This window comes from Babylonia areolata, chromosome 7 (assembly GCF_041734735.1).
Source record: "Babylonia areolata isolate BAREFJ2019XMU chromosome 7, ASM4173473v1, whole genome shotgun sequence".
Classification (NCBI taxonomy): Eukaryota; Metazoa; Mollusca; class Gastropoda; order Neogastropoda; family Buccinidae; genus Babylonia; species Babylonia areolata.
The window spans coordinates 16,368,931-16,390,641 of record NC_134882.1 but is presented as its reverse complement, the minus strand read 5'-3'; the positions used below and the strand labels follow the sequence as shown (position 1 = coordinate 16,390,641).

The following is a 21,711-nucleotide window of genomic DNA, read 5'->3' as shown; positions in this document are numbered from 1 at the left end:
TCGTCATGCAGGCAGCGAAGCATACATGCTTGCCATGACGAGTTATCTCGTCATGCAGGCAGCCTAGGGGTTAATCCAAGGTTACATATTATATTCATCAAAAAAAAAATGATAGAATGCCCCCCTCAGCTTGTTGGTTACTGTTGATATTTTGTTGACGTCACTCCAAGTGCACTGTTGGTTTTGTTAGTATTATTGTTTCTGCCGTTGCTGTTTTTGTTTTTTATTAGTGGTGGTGGTAGTGATGGTGATGGTGGTTTTCGATGTCATCGTCATCATCATTGCCACCATCACATTACTTTTGTTGTTGTTTTGGTGGTGTTGTTGATTTTATTTATGTATCTATTTATTAATTTATTTATTCATTTATTCACTTATTTATTATTGGTCGTTTTTATTTATTTATTTATTTATTTACTTATTTGCTTACTTTTGTATTCACTTATTTATTTTTGTTCATTACTGTTGTCATTGTGATAATCGCTATAGTCATCATGATGTTGACATCATTATTGCTATTGTTTGTTGATGTAGTCGTTGCTAAATTACTATATCTTATTGTTGTTTTTGTCATTGACATCATTATAATCAACATGTTCATCATCATCCAGCAGCAGCATTATGATTTTTTTGCTGCTGCTGCTACTGCTGCAACAGATGATGATGATGATGATGATACAAAATTACAATGCCGTTTTCATTATCATGTTCACCACAATCTTCACCATCATCACCACCCTTCACCCTTTTTATTCTCCTGTCACTCCCTCACTTTCTCTTCAGGATCCACCGTTCATGATGAAAAAGAAAGACTTCTCCTCCCGCAAGGGCAACGACCGCTTTGAGGGGTTCGCTGTGGACCTCATTAAGGAGGTGGCTGAGATGCTGAAGTTTGATTACGAGATCTACCTGGTGCATGACGGAAACTTCGGCTCCAAGCAGAGTGATGGCCAGTGGAACGGCATGATTGGGGAACTGCTGGCTGGGGTGGGTTGCAGGGTGTAATAGTTTGGTGGATAGGTTATGGCTGGGCTGGTTAGGTAGGTAGGTTGTGGCTGGTTGGGCAGGTAGGTTGTGGCTGGTTGGGTGGGTAGGTTGTGGCTGGTTGGGTGGGTAGGTCGTAGCTGCTCGAGTGGGATGGTTGTGGCTGATTAGCAAGGTGTGATGTAGCTGGTTGGGCGGGTAGGTTGTGGCTGATTAGCAAGGTGTGATGTAGCTGGTTGGGTGGGTAGGTTGTGGCTGGTTGAGTGGGTAGGTCGTAGCTGCTCGAGTGGGATGGTTGTGGCTGATTAGCAAGGTGTGATGTAGCTGGTTGGGCGGGTAGGTTGTGGCTGATTAGCAAGGTGTGATGTAGCTGGTTGGGCGGGTAGGTTGTGGCTGATTAGCAAGGTGTGATGTAGCTGGTTGGGCGGGTAGGTTGTGGCTGATTAGCAAGGTGTGATGTAGCTGGTTGGGTGGGTAGGTTGTGGCTGATTAGCAAGGTGTGATGTATCTGGTTGGGTGGGTAGGTTGTGGCTGCTTGGGCGGGTAGATTGTTGCTTGTTTGGAAGGTGTGATGTTGCTGGTCTAGTGGATATGTTTTGGCTGCTTGGATGGAATGGTTGTGGCTGGTTGGGTAGGTGGGATGTAGCTGGTTGGGCGGATAGGTTGTGGCTGGTTGGGTAGGCTCAAGTTGTAGTTGGTTGAGGTAGTTTGTTGGTAGTGGTTGGTTGGGGAAGTTTGTGGCTGGTTGGATGGGGAGACTGTAACTGGTTGTGATGATTATGGCTGGTTGTGGTAACCTGACTTGACTTGGCGTTACTTATGTTAACCATTGTCTGTGATATAAACTGAACTGATCTGACATGACTTGTCATACTTTAACTATCATCTTGAATTCAAATGAACTGATTTGACTTAACTAGACTTGTTTTCACTATGGTCTTGAATTAAACTGACTTGACTTGTCTTAGCTATCGTCTTGATTTCAAGTGAAGTAACCTGACTCGACTTGATCTGATAGACTAGACTTTTAAACATGACTTAACTTGACAAGACTTGACCTCTTGACTGTCACATTTAATTAAACTGAACTGACATGACTTGTCTTACCTATAGATTTGTGTTCAGTTCAGGTAGATTGGCCTGACTTGACTTTTCCAAACGTTAGGCTTGATTTCAGCTCAACTGATTTCACTTTTCTTTGCTATAGACTTAAATTCAACTGAAATGACTTAATGTGACTTAACTTGCCTATAGACCTGGATTCAGTTCAGTTGAATTGGCTTGGCTTGTCTAAACTTTAAACTTGGATTAAACTCAACGGGGATGACTGTGGTCTTAATCATAGATTGTAATTAAATTGAAATGATTTGACTCGTCTTAACTTACAGACTTGATTTCAACAGAACTGAACTGACTTGTCTTTATTATAGACTTGATTTCAACTAAATGGACTTGACCTGTTCATTGCCTTTCAGAACAATCTTAAAGATCGATTTTAATTAAATTGAACTGAACTGATGTGACTTGAATGGTGACCTGCTTTTCAGAACGATCTTGAATATCGACTTGACTTAAAGCGGACTGAACTGACGTTCCCTGATTTGTGCCTGGCCTTTCAGAACGCCACCATGTCTGTGGCCCCCCTGAGCATCAACTCTGACCGGGAGGAGGCGGTGGATTTCACCAAGCCCTTCATGACCCGCCATCTCAGCGTTCTCATGAGGGTGCCCCACAGGGAAACCTCCTACTTAGAGGTCAGTATACCCTCCACACGCCCCACCCCACCCCCTCATCTCTGCTTCCCCCACATATCCCTCGCTTCCGGAAATGTACCTTGGTGGGTGTACTCCAGATTCGCCTATTACACATTCGTCTGTCACCAAATTTGTGATACTGATTCAGCTATTCCCAGTTTGCCTGTGTACTCAGTGGCTGTATGCACGTGTGTGTGGATCATCCTCAATTCTGAAACAGTTTCCTCTTCTGTCACGATATGCCTCGCACTCACACAATGACATGTGCTGGGAACAAAAGGAAAGAAAGAAACAAACAAACAAGGGGATGCAGTGATATTCAAAGGCTTTCTGTACGATTCCAAGCAATTCATAACATCAACTGCTGAGGTCATTTGCCACTCTGGTGGGTAGCTTGTTACAATTAATTCTTTCTTTTTCTGGTAGTATGACCGATGACTCCTCTACCCACTGCCCTTCACGCCACCGTTAGCACCACCCGCCACCCACCACATGTCACGTCCAATCCCTCACCCATTCTCTACGCCCACTGTTTGAGATTGTATGTATGCGCTGAGAAAAAAAATTAATATGTGCGTGTCTTAATCACCTTGTAGCGAATGAACAATACACCAATGAGAAGAAGAAGAAGAATGAGCTGTGCTGTGTTACAGTTCATGACCCCCGTGTCTCCCGTCGTGTGGATCTGCACTCTGCTCGCCTTCATCGTCGTCTCCCTCGTGTTGTGCGTGCTGGAGAAGATCTGCTCCCACTTCTTCTTCTCCTCCCCCGACGCCAATGCCAACGTCAACCCCTCTCCTAACACCCCCCGAGAGGCACTCTGGTTCATGTTTGGTTCCGTGCTGGCAGGCAACACGGATTCTGCACCCATTACTACAGCCGGTGAGTCATGTAGGCGTGTAGGGGTAACAGTGTGTGTGTGTGTGAGTATGTGTGTGTGTGTGTCTGTGATTGTGTGTGTGTGTGTGCTGTTATGTTTCCATGCTAGCATTCACGCAAAATATAAAACTGACACAGTTCAGTTTCTTTTAGTTGTATTAATGTTTCCTGAAATTGAGTTTAATTACACATACTTAACCGTGACCCAACTAGTGCAGACTCCGGCAGGGGTCTGACATTCCTGTCCTGTGCAAACTATCCGCCCATGCGGAGCAGACGAAACTACGGCCGATAACCTCCCGGAAGTAGGTAACCTCCCCTTTGTCCCGCTGGTTATCGCCCTCTTTTTCCGGCAGCCATCATGACTCCTGTACCTGTGCTCTTCATACGGCTAAGTTTTTTCGTATTTTCTGTCTGTCTGTCGATTCTCTGGCGTTCTTGTTTGTGGTCAAATTATGTCTCCAACCAGGTCACATAATTATGTAGCTCGATTGGGGAATCGTGCTAAAATTAATGCGCGATCGCAATCGATTCGCTGACACTCTGGGCCCTCTACTCCTGGCCCTCTAAACAACGCCAACCCGCCGCCTTCTCCACTTCCTCCGCTCCCTCCGGTCAACTCCAGACCTCCGCCACCTCCTCTGGTGACTTCTAGAGGTTTGTGGTCACACACTCAGGTCAGTGTTACCTTTCATGTCATTTTTATCGATCCGCGAACTCACTCGACGCGATCCGCGTTTTCTCGGCCCTGCCAGTCGGCAGTGTACGAGTCGATCTCCTCTATCTCTTTACCATACCCACAGTTGCACCAATGGAATGGCCACAATCCCTTGGGGAAAAAAAAAAGAAAAAAAAAAGGCAGCTTGTCTTGGATCCGCACGTTAGACTGGGCCCTATGTGCGATGCGTCCGTGGTGGCGGCCGTGACATCGGATCACGCGACCCCCCACGTGGCTTGCCTCGACCGTCTCGGATCCAATAGCGACCGAGGCGTGTAGGGATGCCCTCCCCTGGTGTAGGGAGGAAGGTGGACCACTAGGGGACACGCTTGCCCATACGCGTGCACCCCCCCCTTGTCCAGATCACCCGATCCAAGGGAGGCAACCCCTGCTTCGGCACCCTTGCCGGTGACTGCCGCAGTTATTTCCCTTGCACCGGCACTGCTCCTCGCCTACAGTGCGGGTGCGTGCACGGTCCCACCAAGCTATGCGGTGATGACCCCATCTGCCACACCGCCGAGTGCTGCTGTTTCCCATCCACTAATGGTGTCTCAGCAAGCTACTCAACCAAACAATCAGCAACTCATCGCTAAACTTGCTGCAGCAATTATGCACCACTCTGCCTTCCGGTGCCGCGCCTTGCGCCCACAGAGCAGGTACGTGCACGCCCCATTGGAACTTCGGCAGTGTTGGATTCTTCTGCCCCATTGCCTAACTCTGCTGTTTCCCAGACTAATATTGGCACTTCCACGTTGGAGTACCTCTTATATCATATCATATATCAATATCAAGGCGTGCAAGCCTGACAAGGCCTTTTACCCGCTCGAAGTGGGGAAGAAAAAGAGACGTATGTCTGTTGCATTTTTCAACATTGAGTGCGCAGTGCTTGAAAAATCAGAAAATATGTAAATGAGTTTTGTATTTAAAGTTTTCACAATGAATATCAAGATAATTCTTAAATGTATTAATAACTCGATCCTGCCTCTCGGCAGTGCTTGGGCCGATCTTGTCTATCACTTTATCCGTCAACACACAACTGACAACTGAACGTCGGTCCTCTCGCAGGAGCTATTCGCGAGATTGGACCGCCGTTCAGCAACAGGGGGATGCACATCCCACGGCAAGCCGACGGACTTGTCACCCCCTCGCCCACGACGCCCATAACACTGGATTACGGCGCCGTCATGCCACAGGCCCCGACCGTCTCGCGTCCGATGGCAACCGATTCGGGTTGGGATGCCCACGGCACTAAGGGGCATTATAATTATTCCCCTTGCGCTCGTTTTCACCTGTGTCGGTTACGGTGGCATCGAACCACGGACTCTCACACAGAACATGACACTCCTCCCTGTTCAGCGAGGACACGTCGCACAAGGGGGATATGTGCTCTAAAGACACATTCCTTTTCGATGATTTTCGGCGCCAAGGGAGGCAACTCCACATTTGTAACCTAGGCGCTCGAAGCTGTGGTTAGTTTCGCCGACACAGCACATCACTCCTGCCCCCCGTGCTGTCCACCAACGATGTTTTCTTTCAGTTTCTCATTGGGTCCTCATGCCCAGTCAGGGACTTTACACATCTTTGCATAGCAACTGCACTTTTCTTGCTGTTTCTCAGGCTATTGGCTACAGGAAATGCATCACAATATTTCCCCTTCTATCCATTTGATTTATTATCACAAGCAACAATCACGAAATATATATAGAAAAATCTATACATATTAAAAAAAAATTTAAAAAATCTATATATATGTATATATATATATATATACATATATATATACACACACACATATATACATATATATGAGATATATTGCTACATTCATACGCATTTCTGCTTTCACGTATAGATGCGTACTTATCCATCGGTATATACATGTGTATGTGCTTATGGGATAGGTTCAGACGACTTTCATATTAACATGTACAATTATATTTCTATCTCAATTCATTGACATCTGTTCATTGAGATTCCCTACATAGCAATATAGGCACACTTGCATTTGCGGCCTTCTGTTCACAATGCCCAGAACTCTCTGCCTCTACGTACTGGCACTTTATTCATATGCGTATGTACATCTCATATGTAGGTGCATGGACAGATTCCTTTCCATTGATGATTATGCACACTTACCCACTTACTTGGGTATATCAGGTGCACGCTACACGTATGCTTATACAGCCGCTTATTTCTTGTGTCACGATCTCTTGTCATTGGCATACTTCTGACATCATCACTTGAGCTGATGGAAGTTTTTATTCCCTTGGCACATATATGTATTCATTTTCATAAATTCATCCCTACCTTGCTTTTGGAGGACGACTGCACTCACAAAAATAGAATAAAATAATAATAGCCTCATTCACGCCTGAATGTATGCTCCTTCACATTTCAGTAGTGGCTGGTCCTTAGGGATCCACACATACCCCCTTCACACCCACAGGGCTAAGAATGCCTCTCTTGGTGCAAGGACGGACAAGGCAACCCAACTCATTTGCCTGCAACGATCACCCATAAGGCTGGAGATACACAAGGAAGGATGAGGCAGTCCAACTTAGAGGTGCCACTCTGGACACACATGCCTTTCATTCCTTCCAAGTTTGTAAGGCATCCATTCTTTCTCTCCTTGCCTACAACAACCCTTGGTTTGCACCACTGTGATTGTGACAAAAGCTCCACACAGGCCCTACGTCCTAGCCAGCCTTCCCATGAAGAGGTGTCTTTCTTGCCTTACAAGTTTTAGCGGACCCAAAAACTGCCCACTGGGCAGGAGACAATCACCCTCAGCCCATCTCTTCTACTCCTCTCTAGTAGCAGAAGGCCTGGGTCATAATTGTTTTCCTCTACATTTGGGAGAAAGGCATATTGACGAGGACGGATGCGTCCCACAAAGCACAACGAACCGTCCATTAGCCACAGGGGTGTACCTTTCTGCCCACTCATACCAGCACGGCAGATGATGCCGCATTCAAGCACATCAGTTCACCCCATCACCTTGCTTGAACACAAATCCAGCATCAACGTCTCAAACAATTGGCGTTTGAAAGCACTTTCTGCACTTAGTCTTCCCTGCCCGATCCTTTCGGCCTCTACACACAACCACTGCTGTGGTTACAGATGGCCATTCCTCCTCAAGCACTGTCTTTCCAATGAGACACTTCCAGAGGTTTCTAGCCTAGGCAGGCTATCCCATCATGGAGCCCCAGCCTTCGGTCAAGGGCCTGTCAGAGGATGACTTTGTTGTCACTTCGGAAGCAAGCACCATGTCTTTCTGACACACGGTTGCACCACAAGACCCCGTCAACTCTTTCCGGCTTCCTTACATTGCAACATAATCTGCATGGTGAACACCTTCGTCCCTGAAGCACACAGCAGCTGTTTCCTGATTTACCCATGCTGATTGGTGTCCTCCTAGGAACAGTATATGATAATCAGTCGAGTACGACAGTCTCCATCAGAACAGCAGAGGAGGCATCTGCTGTCCAGTCTATTCGGGCTGGAATTCGATTATACAATCTATAGTAGAGAGTGTTTTGCCCAAGTTGCATCCCCGGTCCCTCAATCAAGAGGGCCTTAGGACTCATCATTGGGAAGGTTCCCAAAGGCTACTTAGGCCTAAGGCTACAGCACTAAGTCCCAGTGCAATTTGACTTCTAGTCTGAGAGACATAGTCATTCATGAAAGACTAAGCTGCAAATGATTTCCCTTTGCAATTAAGAAACCACTGATAATACAGCTCTCACCTTGCAGTTGGCCATACTAAAAACGTATGTCAGATCAGTGCCTTGATGTCAATAGCCAGTTCAACACATCTTGAGCCACTTACCTCCCTGACCCGCCCCGCTCCATCCCAGACTCAGTGCGCAGCACACACAGCCAGAGGCCTGTCATGGATCCGGTCCCCTTTCTGACTAAAGAACCTTCAGCAAAAATTTTCCCCATGGAAACCCTCTTCCATTTGGGAATTCCACCACTGAATGAGACTCAGTGACCTGTGGGCACATGAAATGCACTTCCACAGCCTGATCCAACCCAGCCATTGACTGCCGACAACTTTCTGCAGGTTACTCCAACAGGCCACACTCAGGCAGAGAAGCCACCAAGCCTTCCGTATGCCCCTTCGTGATGGTACCTACCTGGGCAATTACACAACCCTGTCCCAGAGACACCAGGGACATCAAGTCTTTTGTTGCCAAATGTCTGCCATCCTATGCATAGGCAACATACCAGTGCTGTCATTTTTTGACTACGTCAAAAAAGGGGGGGGGAGTGCCCATCGCCTGTCAGCTCGCATGGAGGAGCTCCACAGATCTGGCTGTCATGCCTGAGGCAGGCCCAACACGGTGACCTACCTCTGTCTCGTGCCACAGTTTCCTTCAAACACAAAAACCACTTCCACTATCGGCCCACATCCGTTGTGGAATCATCAGATCAAACCACATGCGCACCTCCTTGCATTGACGCTCATCCGCGCTCATCCGCTCAGCTGTGGTCCACAGACCTCCCCCACAATACAGCTGTGGACCTCTGTCTTCTTTACCCGCACTAATGTCCTTAGGCGACACAGTACACTCTACTTTCGTCAAATTCTACTTGAGGGACACCTATCGCCTTAGGGATAATCGACTTCTACCAGAGAGATGTCGCACGCCTGCGGGTTGATGGCGCAAGAGCCATCGCTTCTGTGGTAGCTGCACAACAGACCATCACAGCTCACAGACAGTAGAACAGGCGAGCCCTCCACCTTGTCGCGCTATTCTGCACTAGTTGGGTCACGGTTAAGTATGTGTAATTAAAAGGAAATTTTCTATCTAAAATTACGTTTAAATAACATACTTACCGTGACCCAAATTTAAGACCCTCCCGTCCTCCCCGCTTCCTGTTCTTCCTGCTTGCTGCGCTGGTGATGGCATATTGCCGTCAAAAGAGGGCGATAACCAGCGGGACAAAGGGGAGGTTACCTACTTCCGGGAGGTTATCGGCCGTAGTTTCGTCTGCTCCGCATGGGCGGATAGTTTGCACAGGACAGGAATGTCAGACCCCTGCCGGAGTCTGCACTAGTTGGGTCACGGTAAGTATGTTATTTAAACGTAATTTTAGATAGAAAATTTCCTATTAGAGTATTCCATGAGGAAGAAAGCTGTCTATCATAGAGTCGGGGAAAGATGTTGCTAGAGTTATATGGGTTTGTCTTTATGCTCAAAATTTGAATCGTGCAGCACTTACATATACACATCATCACACTATTCTTGTGTATACATGCATTTTTGTTGTAGTTGTTGTTGCTGTTGCTTTTCGTCTGTTGATTTCTTCTCTCTCTCTCTCTCTCTCTCTCTCTCTCCTTTATTTTTTTCTATTTATTTCGTTGATGGCTTGATGTAAAAAAGCAACTGTTCCTTATTTAATTTACCATCATGCCCGACTATGACCATCAGAACAGCAGATGGGGTAACTGATTTACTGACAGTATGACACTAGAATTATAGTGGAGTTTGTCTTGCTGAAGTTCAATCCATGCTCTATCAGCAGTAAGAGCCAGTACAATTTGCCTCACAGTTTGAGAGTCGTAGTTCTTCACAAAATACTAAGCTGTAAATGAATTCCCTTTGCAGTGGAGAAAGCATTGATCATACAGATCTCACTTTGCAGTCGACCCACCTTTATTCTCATAAGCAGATCGCTGAGCCAATGAAGACATACATACACACCTTACATATTCTGCTGACCCCTTGCCCTCCCAGGCCGCATCCTGAGTGCCACGTGGTGGTTCTTCGCGATGGTCATGATCGCGTGCTACACGGCCAACCTGGCAGCCTTCCTGACCGTGAAGAAGATCAACACACCCATCAGGTCTGTCATGGACCTCGCCCAGCAGACACACATCAAGTACGGCACCGTGAAAAGCAGCGGAGTTGTGGGATTCTTCAAGGTTTGTGTGTGTGTGTGTGTGTTTCAGGGGCCCAAGCAGGATTTAGACAGTCCCATTTTACATTAGATCAAATGTTTGTTTTGAAATCACTAATTGATATTTTCTCCATGAAAAAGAAGAAACTTTACTGTGCTTTTGTTGATTTTAAAAAAGCATTTGATTCAGTTTGGAGAAGTGGGTTATGGCAAAAACTTGTTCATGAAGGCGTGAATGGTAAAATTTTGCGTGTCATAATGAATATGTATGATAGAATTAAGTCATGTGTGTTTTTAAAAGCTGAAAAATCTGATTTCTTTAGCATTTGTAAGGGTGTACGACAAGGAGAAAATCTCTCGCCTTTGCTTTTTTCTCTGTATCCCAATGATTTAGAGTCGTATTTGACTGAGCATAAGAGTCCATCTGTTGATCTTTTATTGAATGTTAACATTTCAGAGTTAGATAATTACATGCGATTATTTGTACTGTTGTATGCAGATGACACAATTTTACTTTCGGAGACGAAAGAAGGATTGCAACAGTCAGTCCCTCAATGTTTTTCACAAATATTGTTTAAAATGGAAACTAGTGGTCAATGTAACGAAAACTAAAGTGATGATATTTAATTCTGCAAACAAGCTAAAGCCTGTTTTTAAGTTTGGTGATGCATGTTTGGATGTTATTGATTCTTTTAAATATCTTGGTATCAAATTTAGTAGAAACGGAACTTTTTACAAAGCTAAAAAAATTATTTATGAACAGGGCCAAAAAGCTTTGTTTTCATTACTTCAGTCAGCCAGAAATCAAGGTTTACCTTTACATATCATTCTGGACATGTACCAGTCTATGATTGTTCCTATTTTGTTGTATGGTGCAGAAATATGGGGTTATGAAAATGTAGATATACTTGAAAAATTAGAATTGAAATTTTTGAAACACTTGTTCAAACTGAACAGAAATACTATGACCCAAATTGTTTATGGAGAAACTGCTATTTATCCAACTAGTGTGTTAGTGAAAACGAGATTGGTTCGATTTTGGACCAGCTTAGTAATATCAAACAGAAAAATATTCTGGGAAAATATATTTGATATTACTTGACTTATATCGAAATGGTATTTATTCTTCAAAATGGATGAGTTGTATCAGACAAATTTTAATAGAAGCAGGGTATGACTGTGTTTGGGATACTCAATTCTTCTTGGAGAGGGAATCTTTCTGCAAGAATGTCAACATTGCTTTGAGAGATAGTTTTCAAAATCTATGGAGACATGCTCTAGAGGCGAGTAGTAAATGTTTGTTTTATCGAAATTTCAAAAGTGGATTTGGTAGAGAAAAATATATAAGTCAAATACCTGATAATTACGTTATCAGCTTCTTCAGATTTCAAAGTAGTAATCATAAGCTGGAAATAGAAACAGGGAGACAAAAAAGCATACCACGAGAGTTACGGCTTTGTAAGGTTTGTAACATGTCTGTGATTGGGGATGAGTTTCATTTTATAATGGAATGTCCCAATTATGATCAGTTATGAAATAGATATGTTCTTAAAAAATATTTGTCTCCAAAATCGGTTTTTGATTTTTGTAATATGCTCAAAGGAGGCAAAAAAGTCATTTTAGCTTAAGTAAGATGATTAGATTTACGAATTTTGCCTAACTATACTTTTGGAGTTTAAAGACATTTGTGTTTTCTCAACTTTAATGTGACATTGTTGTGTATTTGGAAATGTTTGTTCTGGGCATGAAAAGATTATTTTGCAGTAAGCCTCCATACTCCAATAGGAGTAAAAGGATAATTAAAATGTGAAACTTTAAACTTGTGTGTGTGTGTGTGTGTGTGTGTGTATTAGATGACCTCGGAGCAGGTTTGGCCACCAGACGTGTGGCATGCAGGTCTACAGGCTTGTAGACACTCCTGCTGCCCACAAATCAAACCCCAATTTGTAGGTTAAATATCAGAAAGACAGGACTGAGGTGATGCCCACCCCTGGGTGCACCCTAAATTTACACTGAGCCCACCATCACACTTCAAGGTCAGAAACTAACTGCTGAAAAGTTTGTCTACCTTGTTAGCACTCTGTCTCAGTTGTCCACGTGACAGGCGCAATAGCTGAGTGGTTAAAGCATTGGACTGTTAATCTGAGGGTCCCGGGTTCGAATCACGGTGACGGCGCGGCACCTGGTGGGTAAAGGGTGGAGATTTTTACGATCTCCCAGGTCAACATATGTGCAGACCTGCTAGTGCCTGAACCCCCTTCTTGTGTATATGCAAGCAGAAGATCAAATACGCACGTTAAAGATCCTGTAATCCATGTCAGCGTTCGGTGGGTTATGGAAACAAGAACATACCCAGCATGCACACCCCCGAAAACGGAGTATGGCTGCCTACATGGTGGGGTAAAAACGGTCATACACGTAAAAGCCCACTCGTGTGCATACGAGTGAACGCAGAAGAAGAAGAAGTTGTCCACGATAGAGCAGGAAGTCACCATCTGCATCGCCCACACCAGTGCAGCTTTTGGCAGACAAACATATGTGTGGACCCATCGAGGACTTTGCCTCAAAGATAGGATAAAGGTCTACTGAGCAGCTGTTCTGCCCTCAGGGCTGTATGCCTCAGAGACCTGGACAGTAGACTTTCAGCACGCAAAACACCTCATTTCATCTGCGTTCCATGAAGAAACTTCATGTCAGCTGGCAGGATCACATCCCTGACAGAGATCCTGCACAAGTCTTGGATAGAAAGCATTCATGCTCTGCTGGTGAGGTCCCAGTTCTGGTGGACTGGACATTATGTCCACATGACTGACAAGCACTCCCCAAGAGATTGTTTTACAGAGAGCTGTTTGCAGGAAAGCGCTCCAACGGGGGCCATCAGAAGCACTACAATGTCTCCCTAAAGACCTCCCTCAAGCACTGCACCATTGACCCAAATACATGAGAAACTCTAACTTCCAATCGCTCAGAATGGTGCAGCCGGGTGCAGTCTGGTGTCGCTATTTATGAGGAGCAGAGGATCGGCATTGCCATCCTGAAACGCCAGCCACACAAGGAGAAGGCACTTTATCCACCTGCACCTTACACCAGCTATACACGCTTCAAGAACCTGCACAGGACTTTTCAGCCACTTAGCGACCCACCCAGTGTGAAGCTCATGCTTGTCTTCCATTTAAATGGAGAAACAACAGTGTATTGGTGTGGGGGGAGATGGTGAATGTGATTGTATGTGTAAATGTGTGTGGGGGGTTGGAGGGCGGGGGTGGTACGTGTGTATCTATGTGCGCACGCATGTGTGTGTGTTTGTCTGAAAGTGTCTGTAAGTTTGTGCATTTGGCAAAAGTTATTAAGAAAACAGAATCCCAACCTTCCAGCACTCTATTTATGCAGGATAGGCTCTCAAGGCCCGACAAGAGCTTTAGGTGTATGCGTAGGTCAGGCATCTGCTCCCCTCCCCTTTTTTTTCTTTCAATATCAAATATGGTGTAGCGAATATGGATCACTTTGCACACTTCCATTCCTCCTTAACACTGATGCTGAAACTATAAATGTGTGTCCGGCAAGAGCTAAGAAACAGACTCCTAATGTTTCAGCATTCTATTCATATGTGCAGAACACGAACAATCACTACTTTGGCAAGATGTGGAACTACATGTCAGAGATAGAAGCAGACTCCATGGTGGACAACACCTCGGTCGCTGTTGCCAAGGTCAGTGTGACATGCATTGCTGATGGATGTATTCCTGTTGTGTTTTGGGGGTGGGGTGGGGTGGAGGGATGTGTGCGGGTGTGTGTGGGTGTCTGTTTTTGTTTGCTTTGATGTGTGACTGGCATGTTATTGTAAAGTGATCTGGGAGGTTTGGAAATGATTTATGAATGTACTGTTATTGTTATCATTATCATCATTCTCGTAAAACCTTGCTGGTGTAAAATTGGAGGTTTTGAGTGGTGCAGCTCAGGAACACTCATGAAGTTGCAACAGATGTTTATGTTTGTTGTTGTTGCTGTCGTTGTTGTTGTTTTCAACTGAGGTAAAGTGTGCATGGAAACAAATGTACAGTTTGTTCAGTAAAACTAATAAATGATAGGAAGATCCAGTTTGTCTTTTTCCAGTTGTTCGAAGAGAGAAATAGCTCAACTGGAAACAGAAACTAATATGGCGCAGTCTCCCCATGTAACAGGATGTAAGAGTCTCACATGAAGTAATACATATACAACAGAGCATAGTTGTAAAAATGATGACTGCAATGACCCCCTTTCACCAGGTGAAGGAGGAGGACTACGCATTCATCTGGGACTCAACAGTGATTAAGTACCAAGCCATGAAGGACTGTGACCTGATGGAGATCGGACCCCACTTCTCCCCCAAAGGCTTCGGCATTGGGGTGCCGCCTGGGGCCATGTACCGCGAGAACCTCACCATGGCCATCCTCGAACTGAGCGACCAGGCACGACTCCAAGATTTGGAAACCAAGTGGGTGGTTCAGAATTTTTGTAAACTGATAGGGAAAGAAAAGAACCTTGTCTCTTGCTTAGGAAAACTGACTTCGTAATGTGTGCTTGCTTGTTTGATCCCTTGGTAATTGTAAAGTCATGTGCATTCCTATTGGTCTCAAGGTCTCAGCTTCCCCTATATCTCTCTTTCTCTCTTGTGGGGGCGTTTTGCACGTGTATGAGAACTGAACGTGTGTGTCACACAGTCTTCAGTTTTTCAGTAGTTACTGTGACTACAGATTGTGTACAGTAGTGAAAACTTACCACCTACTTCGTTTGAGACTATGCCGTGGGCCCAGCTGTAGTTCCGCTCGGTTTGTGGTGCCTTTCACCCAGTTTTCATCAACCTTATGTTGAAGAGGGTAGTGCTGAAGAAAAAAAATTGGGTGGCCATGCTGTCAGCTCGCTCCCGTACGACCGGTGTCTTGCTTGGTCTGGTCCTTGTGTTTATGTTTTGGCGAGACAGTTTATATCAACGTCGCAGAACTGGTGAATGTTACTACGATGTGGAGACATTGAAGCAAACCCCGGCCCCAACCCTAACCAAGGCGCCTCAGGATCCTCCGACATGCGGCAGACCTGGATCTCCTCCTCTCACCCGTCTCGCTCCTCCAGGGAACCGTCCCTTGCTGACATCATGTCATGTATCCAGGATGTGAAGGAGATGAACGCTTCCATGAACAGCAAGCTAGATGACGTGAAAGACCAAGTGCATCAGCTGCACCAGGAGCATGGTGCTTTGCAAGAACTTGTTTGTGGACTCAAGGATGAGGTGTGGGATTTACGCCAGAAGAACGGTGTTCTCCAACAAAAGAACAATGACTTAACCACTAAGATAAAGAATGTAGAGAATAAATGCGATGATCTGGAAAGCAGGTCTAGAAGGAACAATCTAATTATTTACGGAATGGATAAAAGAGAAACAAGTGAACATGTGAAGAATGGGTTCAGGACTTGATCACTGACACACTGGAGCTTTCAGATAGTTTTGAATTTCGAACGAGTACACCAATTGAATGTGAAGGCAGACTCCCCAGTAATCGCTTGCTGCTTGTTCTATAAGCAGAAAGTCAAAATTCTTAAAGCTAATTAGAAGTTGAAGGGCACAAATGTGTTTACTGGGGAAGACTTTACACAAACGGTTCAAGAGATAAGACAAAGTTAAGTCCACACTTAAAGAAGGCTAGGAGTGGTGGAAAACAAGTCCGTATGGTCGATGACCATCTTTACATTGATGGAAAAAAATATTTCCTTGACTCACAAGACCGTATGAAAGAAACAAAATAGGAAGAAGGCCGGCCTCCTGATTCTTATGATTAGGAGACGGATAATTCTGATACGGTTACAAAAGAAATATTGACACAGAAATTTTCCTTGATTCATTCACACGATTCCCCGGGAATTTCAAATGAAACACATGGGAATTCAGGTAACAAAAGTTTATGCTCAGTGGAAAGGCGCATTTAGAAAACGTGAACTCACCTGAAGTTTCTCGTGCTTTGGATGATAGCCCAGTGGGGAAGTGGGGGTGGTGGGGGGGAATGGGGGGAATGACAGAGTGCATTCCAGTTCAGAAGGAAATCAAAACATGAAACATTCTGTAAATGATAACTCTTTTTTCGTCTCCTGGACCCTCAAACCCTTAGGCTGTAAATAGTTCAAGATCTTTTTCCTTTCTTTCTTGGAGCGTTAATGGTTTGCGTTCTAAGTTTATGTTTAATGATTTTTCTACATATATGTTGTCTTTTGCATTGTTGAAACGTTTGAAGAAAATTGTAAAACTGATTTATTTCCTGGTTTTTCAATGTATTATAAACCTGCTATTAAATTTACCAGGCAAGGGAGGAAATCGGGTGGTATTGTGTGTTTGGTTAGGAATGAGTTTTGCCCCTTCATAAGAAAACTACAAATGAAATAAGAAAACATGTGTGCATTTATTATTGATGAACAGTTGTTTGGATTTTCGAAAGATGTTTTCTTTGTGTGTACTATGTACCACCAGAAGGTTCTCCTTTCTATGCTTATGTTGATTATGATCATGGTATATCTGTACTTGAAGAGTGTCTGACTAATCTGCTGTTAGAACTTTGTGTTGTTTATATAATTTTGTGTGGCGATCTTAACAGCAGAACTTCTAATATCTCTCCTTCACAATCATCGAATGACAGAATTGGTTTTTATCATGGAAGTTGCTCAATGAATTGTAATCGTAATTATCAGGATACACACATAGATTTATATAAATTTATACGGTAAATCAATGTTAAACATGTGCACTGCCTTAGGTTTTACATTATTAAATGGAATGTGTAACGATGACCAGGAAGGTCACTATACATATACAGGCGAAAATAGAAGCAGTGTCAATGATCATTTTCTTTTGTCAAATGACTTTTATGAACTTGTTTATGATGTATGTGAATTATGTGTTGCTGATCAAACTGGATCTGATCATTTTCCTCTTGAGCGTCGTATTTCTTTTTCAGATATTAACCTAGTTAAAAGTAATGATTGTGATACCATACAGGTGATAGAAAATTTTGTGTGGAACGAACAGTATAGGTAGGAATTCCATAGTAAATTGACAGAGAAAGAAATTAATAATAAACTGAAAATGGCTTTGGATCTCATTGATGTGAATATAAATGAAGCTTTGAAATTGTTCAGTGAATGTATTTGAGAATGTGCAACTTGTATGAAGAAAACTTTTAGTGTGGGTCATAATAAACAGCAAGAGGGATGGTTCGATGAGGAATGTAAATGTCATAGGAGAAAAGTTAACAGGTTACTTAGAAGATTTTGTAGAACTTCAGATAAGGATGATAACACTGTGTATGTAAAAGCTAGAAATGAATATAAAAATCTATGTGAGAATAAGAGAAAACAGTGTAACAAAAGCTTACTAGACAATTTGATATCATCCGTTAAAGCTCAAAAAGAATTTTGGGAATGTATGAAAAAATTTCGTCCAAAAAGAGGCAGCCTATGAATGACATATCAGTAGATTGTTGGTTAAACATTTTAAAGCCTTGGTAGATAAAGATTTTGATCATGATATCAGTGATCGTAGCTCACCTGCAGTGGAAAGCAAGTTTATGAATTGTCCAATATCTAAAGAAAAAATTTTAATTACACTTAAAAACTAAAGAATCAAAAAGCTGCAGGTCCTGATGGGATAATTGGAGAATTTTTAAAATCACTATGTGATCAGTTTATACTTTTTTTTGACAACTTTCTTTAATGCTTTATTCGATAAGGGTATTTTTCTTGATAATTGGTGTGAGTCAGTTACTTTACCACTCTACAAGAAAGGTGACATAAATAACACTAATAACTATAGAGGCATTTCATTGCATGATATCAGCAGTAAAGTATTCAGTGCAATTATTAATTATAGGATTCAGGAGTATGTAGAAAATAACAATATAACAGGTGAACATCAAGCTGGTTTTAAATGAGGATATTCATCAATTGATCACATTGATCTTTTGGCATTTGTTCAGAAACAGTTTTCTCTTAATCGTAAGCTTTTTTTTGAAAAAGCTTTTGATTCTATCAGTAGAAATTTATTATGGCCAATTCTGGCAAAACATGGCATAACAGGAAAGCTTTTTAAATGTATAAAGAGTATGTGTAATGTTGTCAGAACAAGAATTGGGTGTGGTAACAAATTTACTGAGTATATCAATTGCACTAGAGGAGTAAAGCAAGGAGATGTTTATAGTCCTATTTTGTTCTCATTATTCATAAATGAATTAGCTTTAGAAGTGAGGAAGACATGGTGTGAGATTCACAACTGATATTATAGAACTGTTTATATTATTACTTGCTGATGATATTGTTTTGCTCTTGGAGACAGCTATTGGTCCACAGACACAGTTGAATAACTTACAAAAATTCAGTTACTAAATTGCAATTAAATGTTAATCTAGATAAAAGAAATATTATTGTTTTTAGGAAAGGTGGTTATTTGGCAGCAAAGGAAAGGTGGGTGTATGGTGGTATTGATATGCCTGTTGTCAATGCTTACAAATATCTTGGAATTCATTTTTCTACTCGTTTGAGATTTGTAGCTGCATTCAGGGATCTTTCACGCTGAGCAAAGAGTGTGCTGTTACATATTATAAGCAACTCTTTTTATTGAACAGTAATTCTTTGGATATTTCATTAAGATTTTCAATACCCAGATACAGCCCATCAGACAGTATGTTTCAGAATTACGGAGTCTAGATAAAAATGCTAGAATAGAATAGAACAGAATAGAATATGTCTTTATTACCAAGTGTACCGGGGTCACAAGGAATATTGGGGGGGGATAGTACACAACAAGATATGAACATAAATCAAAAATCATACATAACACAGATGCAGTAGAAATTAGGATACATATGTGCATATCAGTATAAAAACTTTTGCATACACTACACACACACATGCATGCACTGCACACACACATGCACACACACACAAACTCTCTTTCTTGCTCTCTCTCTCTCACACACACACACACACACACACACACACACACACACACACACATTTGAACAGAAGTTGCATATTACATGTGGATGGGGCTGATGACTAGATCTTCAGGTAGATGGTTGTAGAGTGTGAGTCCATTCATTTATTTGGACTGAAAAAAATTTTGGAGTTGAAATGATGGCACCTAACGGTTTAATACAGGGTGAGATAAACAGATATCCAATCTATATAGATTCTGCAGTTAGATGTGTTCGATAGTGGTTTAAATTACTAAAAGTGAATGAAGATAGACTGCCACGTAAACCCTATAATATGTTGTATAATTTTGATTCTAGATGTAAACGGAACTGGGCGTCAAATGTACGAACTTGTTTCTGTGAACTGGGCTTTGGATATATATGGGAATATCAAGGAGTAGGTAATGAGAATATGTTTCTGAAACTTTTTCGCCAGCATTTGATAGACTGTAGATGGCAAAACTGGGAAAATCATATTCAGTCAAGTGATAGAGTCTGTCTCTACAGATCTCATACTTCTACACATTTAGTTAAATTACCTTTTGTTTAACATGGAAAGACATCTACGAGTTTTATTAACAAGATTTAGATTTGGCATTTCTGAAATTTATATGCACAGATACTGTCATAAGATTGTTGATCACACAAAGAAGCTGTGTCCTTTGTGCAAGCAGTCAAATGAAGTTGGTTTTTTGGGGTTTTTTTTTGCTACCCCATCATCTGCACTGTTTTTTTCAGTGGCATTACTCCCACGCCACTCATTTAGATTCCCCCATACACAGAGCCACACCCGGGTTCATCTGCCACAGTTCCAGCGTCAGCAGTCTGCAGGGAATCATCATTGTTAGGTCGCCAGGAGGCCACACACCAGAGGAGACCCTGCACTGCTGCTGAGTCACTTCAGTGGTGTTCAGTGGTTCCTGTTCTGATTTATCATACTTAGGACACCTCCTACTAAGCCCCCTACTAACGACAATAATGGCTTAGTCGCGGAGCCAGACTGAGTGAGCGTCTCTCCCAGAATGGAGACCGCCACCTCGTCCCTCAAACAACAGCCCCCCATGAATCTGCCAACACTGAAGACATTGACAGGACTCACCCCAAGCACGGAAGTGGAGGGGTTTCGAAACTGAGGTCACCATTAGATTAGAGCATGAATGGCCACAGACTTTGAGACTGTTTTGTTTATATTGATGATAATGAAGGAGGAGGAGGATGACGATGTTGCTATGGAGGGATTAAGTGCATTTTGTTTTGATGTGTCCTGTGTTACATCGTTTTCGCGTAAGATTTTTTTCCAAAGAAATACTATGAATGTCCATGTTTGTTTATTTAAATCATGTTTATTGATGGCATCATCTGATAATGGTGTCGTACGCAATCTTGCATTGTATTTACACAGAGCTTTTAAGTTAAGATAAATGGTATTATCATAATTTCTTTAACTAATTGTGAAAATGGTGAATGTTTACTGATGGTTATGGTGACATCTGCATATTGTATTATCGCCCTTCATTCACATGGGGCTATGTCCTTAAGTGAATAAATCATCTCAGTCTCAGTCAGTCTCTCTCTCTCTCTCTCTCTCTCTCTCTCTCTCTCTCTGTATCTTTGTACAGATACTGGGGAAATCGGAACTGCCCGGATCTGTCCAAGTCATTGATGGAGGATTCAAACGAGTTGACATTGGAAAACATGGCTGGCGTCTTCTTCATTGTCGTCGGTGGCATCATCCTCGCCGCTGTCGTCTTTCTTGGGAGTTTGGTCATCGGCTGCTGAGAGCGGCGTCACGCAGGTGTGAGTGTGTGAGTGTCACATCACCACAGTCACTCAGCTCAAGCTTACACGATGTGCAGGCTCGCATGCAACGCTCGCAATTTGACCAACCTGGGGATAAACAGCAGCGTTAGATAGATAATTTCTTATTATTTTCACACAAGTCAAAGAAAAAATAAGTAAGTACTTCCACATTTCCTCTTCAGGGAAAAATCACATCAGTACATCACTTCAGGGAGACACAATCACACATCATCTCTTGCTCTTTCAGGTTCCACATAGTTTTGCATATAAAAATCAAATTGTTTCTGGCTGTGGTATTCAGTATATCAAATCATTCCTTGCTGGGCACCTTAGAATGTCATTAGGCTCACTACTGTACAGGCCAAATAATCTGGTCCCAAAACAGATGCTCAGAATCCTCAAAAAAATAGTACTTACGTGAACTTTCTCCATGTCAGATTCTCATCAAACTCAACTAGTGGTCTCAAAAATACACCCCGAAATTTGTACAGTTCCAAGGAAACGATTGTAGTGGAGTGAACATTATCAAACTTGAGCAGAACACTGAACTTATAGCTATTTCAAGATAAGCATTCCTACAGCTTGACAGTCCAAATTACTATGCACACACATTGTACATCAATTATCAAATATAGCAAACATGTTTTCAATGCTCTTTCTGTCAAATCCTTCTTGT

General features: G+C 42.8%; 1 protein-coding gene across 2 annotated transcripts in view; it reads left to right on the top strand.

Annotated features, from left to right (window-relative positions):
* LOC143283748 (glutamate receptor ionotropic, kainate 3-like) overlaps window positions 1–21,711 on the top strand; it is a 50,831-nt gene that overhangs the window by 21,547 nt on the left and 7,573 nt on the right. Inside the window, exons 9-15 of one of the 2 annotated variants that reach the window (XM_076590055.1) lie at window positions 784–987; window positions 2,604–2,738; window positions 3,392–3,620; window positions 10,080–10,267; window positions 13,856–13,951; window positions 14,508–14,716; window positions 20,855–21,030. In XM_076590055.1, the coding sequence (XP_076446170.1) occupies window positions 784–987; window positions 2,604–2,738; window positions 3,392–3,620; window positions 10,080–10,267; window positions 13,856–13,951; window positions 14,508–14,716; window positions 20,855–21,014 (1,221 nt within the window). In that variant the 3' untranslated portion in view covers window positions 21,015–21,030. Of the gene's footprint in view, window positions 1–783; window positions 988–2,603; window positions 2,739–3,391; window positions 3,621–10,079; window positions 10,268–13,855; window positions 13,952–14,507; window positions 14,717–20,854; window positions 21,041–21,711 lie in introns of both variants that reach the window. The other variant, XM_076590056.1, reaches the window with a different exon arrangement.